The sequence below is a fragment of the Phaeoacremonium minimum genome, assembly GCF_000392275.1.
Source record: "Phaeoacremonium minimum UCRPA7 unplaced genomic scaffold PA7_03_scaffold_26, whole genome shotgun sequence".
Lineage (NCBI taxonomy): Eukaryota > Fungi > Ascomycota > Sordariomycetes > Togniniales > Togniniaceae > Phaeoacremonium > Phaeoacremonium minimum.
The window spans coordinates 26,934-33,811 of record NW_006920933.1 but is presented as its reverse complement, the minus strand read 5'-3'; the positions used below and the strand labels follow the sequence as shown (position 1 = coordinate 33,811).

Here is a 6,878-nt window from a genome sequence, read left to right as displayed (position 1 = left end):
ATGAGTCTTCGAGGTACGAGCCAGCCCCTTTACCGAGACCAGAGCGTCAACTGAACAGTATACACAGCGCCTCCGATAGATATGAAACATCTCTTCTCCGACGCGCTCTGAAGTGGGCAGAAGTGCCACAGGAACGCGACATCGCCACGAACCGAGATGCACGCCCACTTCCCCCTTCACGTCGTACCTATGGCCCCTGGCAGTTCGTTGGACTCTGGATCGTGACAGGATCGTTCAACATTGGCGGATGGACGACCGGCTCGTCTCTCATCGCTCTCGGATTGAACGTGTGGCAGGCGATGCTCACCGTGGTCATTGGACACTGCATTGTCGGACTCGTATGTGTCCTCGCCGGCGAGCCGGGCGCGAAGTGGCACATCGGCTTCTCGATTCTGCAGAAGGCTTCATGGGGCATGTACGGCGCCCTGTTCCCGCTGCTTCAAAGGATTATGCTTTCGTTCATATGGTACTCGACGCAGGTATACTGGGGCGGACAGTGCGTGCGAACATTGATTGCGGCGATGTGGCCAGCATTCAACCAGTTTGACATGCCGCTTGCGAATGGGACCATGACCGCGGCGGACTTTGCTGGCTTCGTCATCTTCTCTCTGATGTGCCTGCCACTGATTTGGATCCCTCCCGAGAGGTACCATGTCCCCTTTGCTGTGGCTGCGACGACGGTGATCCCAACCATCTTTGGACTCTTCGCATGGTGCCTCCTCACAGCCGGGGGCGCCGGGCCTTTACTGAAGGATGTAACTGCCGTCGCGGGTGTGGAACAGGCTAAGGGCGCGCACCTAGTATGGATGCTGATTCTTGGAATCTGTACGAATATTGCTGGGATCAGCACGCACATCTTCAGCCAGAGCGACTTCACCAGGTTCGCTCGCCGGCCCCGAGATCAACTGATGTCACAGCTCATCTTCGTCCCTGTCAACACCATCGTTGTAGCCTTCATCGGCATTGTGTGTACGTCATGCGCGGCTCAGCTGTTCCCTGAGACCGAGGGCACCCTCGTTTGGGAGCCGTTCAAACTGCTCGACGCCATCCAGGCCCACTATAACAACTCGTTCTGGTCTAGGGTAGCGATCGCTATCGCCAGCGTGGCATTCATTGTTGCACAATTCGGCATCGCCGTCGCTGAGAACGCTCTGTCGAACGGCATCGACCTGTCCGCGATCCTTCCTCGATACTTCACCCTCCGACGGGGCGGCTACCTCACAGCGGCAATGGCCTTTGTGATGCAGCCCTGGCAGCTCCTGAATGGCGCGAGCAAGTTCTTGACTGTGATCGGCGGCTACGGCGTCTTCCTCGGCTCGATGACGGGCGTCATGTTCGCCGATTACTACATCATCCGCGCCCGCCGTCTGAAGCTTACTGATTTGTACGAGTCTTCGAGGAGGAGCATATACTGGTACTGGAAGGGCATCAACTGGCGAGCGGCGATCGCGTGGACAATGGGCACGTGGGCGCTGCTTCCTGGCTTTATACAGCGCATACAAGACCCAGCGGTGGAGGTACCGGGCTGGTCGAATTTATATTACGTCGCGTGGCCGCTCGGCTGTGGCGCAGCTGTCGTGACGTACTGTCTTCTGCATCTGGTGTGGCCCATCGAGAGTCCTCGGGTGGTGGACGAGGTAGACTATTTTGGGACCTTCGGGTCCGTTGATCAGCTGGTATTAGAAGGCACCGCGCTGATAGATGAAGATTATGCTGCTGAGAGCGAAGCTCAGGCAGAGATCAGCAAGGCTGACGATATGAACGGCAAACCTGTATGATGATTGCAATGATAGACGACATGCATTAGATCTAGCGATGTAGATTCTTGTTATTGATTAATGTCTGCGTACTGTTCTTCAGACGCCTCTAGTTCCCTCGCAGCCTGCAAAGAGTCTCACTACCTGGACTTGGCTGTGAATGGAACTCATTTCTAGTTGGACATTGCTCAAGCATGTGAAAGCCATTTCCAACATGCAAACTTTGCAGCAATGCCAAATGATTCTGTGGCCATGCAAAATCATGGCTTCATTCATCTAGCGGTCGTTGTCAATCTTCTCTTCTAGAAGCAGCATGACCATATCCTGTGTGTCCTGCATCAACTCTCTCATTTCGATCCGTGTACGGTACAGCTCTTCCTCCAATTGATCAACTCTGTACTCAAGATCCTATGATATCTTAGTCGAGAGTACATCTAGATATTAAAAGAAGCTTACCGAGTCTTTGAGATTGGTATCGCGGTCATAGTTCATACATCTCGGACTATATTTTCTGTGGCCTTGATAACCACATGACCAGCATGTTGCTCCAGAAACTGCTTCGCTGGACTCTTCTTCTTTGTTGCGGCGATCATCGTCTTCGCCTTCGCGCTCTTCATGGTCTTCTCGATTTCCTCGAGCTCTCTCCAACTAATGATATGTCCCGGAGGACAAAATGTTAGGTCAACGTTCACGATCTCAATTGAAAGAGGCGTGCGTAAAATGGCAATGTAGGGAGCATAATCTGAATGAAGAAAATGAAAAAAAAAAATAAAAAATTAAAAAATTTCGCAGCTTCGTTTACTTACCACCTCTCTCATCCGCTGAACTCTCTCAGCACGCTTTGGATCTTTGAGCGGTGCCGCAAAGACTGTGGGTGGCACCGTTGTTCTTGCTGGTTCCAGTCTCACGTTGCTTAGGGGAGCAGGAGCAGGCGCATCAGGTGTGCCCCCAATTGAGGCTTGGGTCAGGCTTCGAGTATCCATGGCTTTACTGCGGTGGAATATAATGATGACACGTAAGAAATATTGACTTGATGAATGTGTTTGTTGGTTCTATTGGAAAGAGTTTGAAATGGGCGAGATAAGGTGAGGTAGGCAGGCGTTGTGTTTTGTGGAAGAGAGCTCCTGCCCCTTTCAGCTCAAGTTGGCGAGGTAGGTGGACTGGTCCTCGAAGCACCCGTGCCTTCCACCCAAGTCTTGTACGATAACAGACCATGTGGGGACCTTCCCATTCAAATATTAGAAGATGCTCTGTGATCATACCCAAGTTTACCTTCAGATAGGGGTAGCAACACCCATCATTCTTCAGCTACTAATGAGCTCGTCTGGATGGCTTGCTGCACAAGCTGATGAGCCGCCGTGGAGACCGGCCAATCTATCCATACGATTTGGCCTCCTCCCGTGAAAAAGAGAATCCGATGACTTCCTAATGATTGTTTTTGCTAAAGCTGACGGACGAGTGCAAGGAAATAAGAAACTGGTGCATGTGATATTTTATTGCATCTAGCCGTAAACATCTACACAGGCAAATCTACCATGAAGATAGAGATGCAGTCATAAAGAAGCTCCTCTTGATTGATGGTATTTGCGAGGTTTAACAAACTGGAATCGTGCTGCCAGCCGTAGTCCCTAAGTTGACTGCTCTGCGTTCTTCGGAATCGGCTTGACAATGTGATTTTGCCTAATTTTTGAAGTCCAAAACAAGATGAGATGACAGCCGGAGATCGACAGCTGGCGACACCGAAGGCGTCGAACTTTTTTTTTTAAAAGATATTCACGACGATTGATTATGGTAGATGAGACAAATGCTCCCCATTTTCGCGTTCAGCATGAGGTCCGGGCTTTGGAAACCGTGCCGAGTAGATTTCAAGGATTTAAGGGAGGTGTTCGGAAGTAGACTCGAGAGATTCGGGCAACCGTCAGGCTTTCTTCCGCAATAACCACTACAAAGGATGGTCCTTCTGTTTAATTTGCTATATATGGCATGTCGGTATTAGTTGACTAGTAACTCATAGGATTTTCGAGAGAAAAAGGAGCGACTTAACCGGCCTGCCTAGTCTGAACAGCAACAACGCTCATGGAACAGCAAGCTATTGATAGAGAGAATAACAACAGCTTGATGGAACTCACAAATGCTCAATTTTGCTCTTATCTTAATGGACTAGCTTAAATAAGAGTTGATTTCTCTGCTATATCTATGGTCATGCATGGAAAGAACACAGCTCAGGATCGGAAAGATGGCTCGGTAGCTGGTTCATTAACGATCGGCGAAAGGGAAGGCTGTGCGGCACGCATAATCTGTACTTTATACCGCTTTGAACTGCCATCAGCTTTGAGCAATCACTAATGAACACTGGGGAGAAGCGCCTTATACGACAGCAATGTGGAGACTTACTTGGAAATGAACAGAACGCACCGATTTTGGTGACTAGAGTCTGGTGATAATAATATTGCACCATGTAAACTGATGACGCGGCGAGGACAACCGCATTGCGTGCTTACTAGTTTGCCTACTTCACGTAAGGGAGCATGGTTCTGCGTTCTTGTTTCAAGCAGCATGACGCTGATCCTTGTTGGTATATGTCGACGGAAGAGCCCGTCCGGATGGAACTCTCATATAGGGGCACTTTAGCCTTTCCACAACCTCATATATCTGAAATGATACCACACTTGGAGCTGCCTCGGAATGCTTGCCGTCTACCGAAATCTCAAAGAAACCTCGATTTCGCACAGCAGGTCACTAATGGCGCGATAGATACCGGACGCCCCCGATTTTTGGACTTTAATGCATTCCACCGACCATAAGAGTAGCGCGCCAGCGCGTTTTCCTGGTCTTCAAAATGCCAAGAAAGGCCATATAGTTACGATAAGGCAAGACTGCATTGAAGCTGCTGGCCAGTTTCTTTGTGGTATCAAAATCTACGCTCGCCTATAGGAATGTTTAGGCGATTTTGTCAACGTCTAATAGCCTTGATGTTGGCCATCAATACAGGCGCCAGCCCGACTTCACTCTTCAGACGTCAGACATGGACTGGCGTATGGGCACATGATCTGACAGATCTAGGCTGCCGCAACATCGTATTCATCTTTGCCCGAGAAACAATAGGCCCGGGGAACATGGTAAGTTCGATAGACATGTGGAGTTGTTCACAGCTTCCCTCACTTCATGAGTATCTTGATGGACTAATGATCTTCAAGGGTGACAAAGTTGGACCACAATTATCGAATGGTCTCAAAACAGTATTTGGGCCATCTAACGTCGCTACAGAAGGTGTTGACTATCTGGCTCTACCAGACACAAACTTTCTTCAAGGTGGTGCCCCGCCTGTCGGTATTGGTGAGATGCAGCTTCTCCTTACTACAGCAGCTGTTACGTGTCCCAACTCCATCATAGTGGCTGCCGGGTACAGTCAGGGGGCAGCTATCACCCATCGTGCTATTGAAGGTCTTCCACAAGGGGTCAAAGATAGAATAGCTGGCGTGGTCACATTTGGAGATACGCAAACGTTGCAGGACAAGGGACATATCGCTGGCTATCCCATTGATAAGACTCTCATCATCTGCAACGTAGGCGATGTCATCTGCACAGGCACGCTATGGGTATTTCCCATCCATCTCGACTACACAAAGCGTGTGCCAGAGGCAGTTACATTTTTGGTCTCTAGAATTCTTGAGGCAGCGGCAATACCGTTATGATACCATGTAGCAAGAGTTTGTTCGAGTATTGAACTTGCCCATTTAGACTACGAGTTAGTTGAATTGCGGTAGGGTATACTAGTACAAAGACCGATGGAGATCTCAACTTTTGGCAACATGCATTTTGCAAAGACGTATCTGGAGGACAGAGATTACATTTCGAAAAGAAACGGCGCATTTAGACTCGTGGGGTATTTTCTCCTCTTATCTATCTAAATTGAAATTTTGCTTCAAAGAAAAGACATCCAGGTTAACCAATATTCTACGTGAAGAAGCTGTCCTGGGTATGGATTCGCGGCTGTTCCTCTAGGGAGCTGTTTGTGTGGGTTTCTCCTCGATAAGGCAGGTTGAACCATGCATATGGATTAAGAAATGGCCCACTAGGAATGGTATTGTTTACCCAGCCGTTCGAACTATAAGAGTCTGAATCCGTAGCGTCATCGTCGTTTCCTTTTGAATGCTTTCGTAGAGTGTAATAAGATCCACCAAGAACAAGGCTTAGAGTTATCGGTAATACAACCACCCAGTATTTCCAAAAGTCTTTCGAAAGACTGATGCGAGAACGCTCCGTGTCGAAAACGAAAAAGTTCATTCCGAAAAGGGACTGCAATTTCCAAGTCAGAGAATGAATGGTAGGAAATCCGCATCATTGCTCACAGAGACAAACATTGCCGGTAGGAAAACTGTCGTAAGCAATGCTATTAGCTTCACTACAAGATTCAGTGTTAGTGATAGACCAAATAGTCGGACAAGCATTATAGATCCAAGTTTTTGATCATGAATCAGATGTTGGCCTTGGGCACTTGGAACGTAACGTCTCCAGATGTACGATTTTGGACGAGTCTTACTAATTTCGCTGTCATTCTTAGCAGCGCTAGCAATCTTTAAGTTTGAGCCGCTATCTCTTTGCGTGATCACCGAGTACACCTGTCGTAATTTTAGCACATAAAGAGACCTGAGGCTGTATAAGCCAGGCCCTGTTATATCTCACCACACTGATAACGGTTGCGCTTCGCTTCTGTAAACATTGTATATGATGTGTTTGATTACCCACGGAGTTCTGCACATTGAAGAGTCTTTCCTTGATAGACTCAAGTTTGATGACAGCCTGGGTTTCAGATCTGCTTGCGCACTTCTCAATTTCTACCGTCAAGTGGTCCTTGATGAATATAGAGAATTTGCTCAGAAAGTCCAAGCGTCTTTCTAAATATGCCAAATGAGTATTGAGAGAGTTCACGTCCTTGATGACCAAGCGAAATTCTCGCTCGTTCCAATACCAGGCGCCTCTAGGGTTTTTACCACGAGTCAGTCCAACTGCCCGCTCTAAACGGAGTAAAGCAGTGCTTTTCTCTCTTCTCATATTATTGTAGTATATGTGAAGAAGTTCAAGCAAATATACCGGAAAACCTAGAGGATAGAGTTGTCT

The 6,878-nt window shown here is 48.3% G+C and overlaps 1 protein-coding gene across 1 annotated transcript; it reads left to right on the top strand.

Annotated features, from left to right (window-relative positions):
• UCRPA7_308 (putative uracil permease protein) lies at nucleotides 1–1,839 on the top strand (the record flags this gene model as incomplete). Its single annotated transcript, XM_007912911.1, has 3 exons — nucleotides 1–13; nucleotides 229–1,772; nucleotides 1,822–1,839. The coding sequence occupies 3 exons, from the start codon at nucleotides 1–3 to the stop codon at nucleotides 1,837–1,839; spliced, it is 1,575 nt and encodes a 524-aa protein (XP_007911102.1).
• Nucleotides 1,840–6,878: the final 5,039 nt, after the last annotated feature.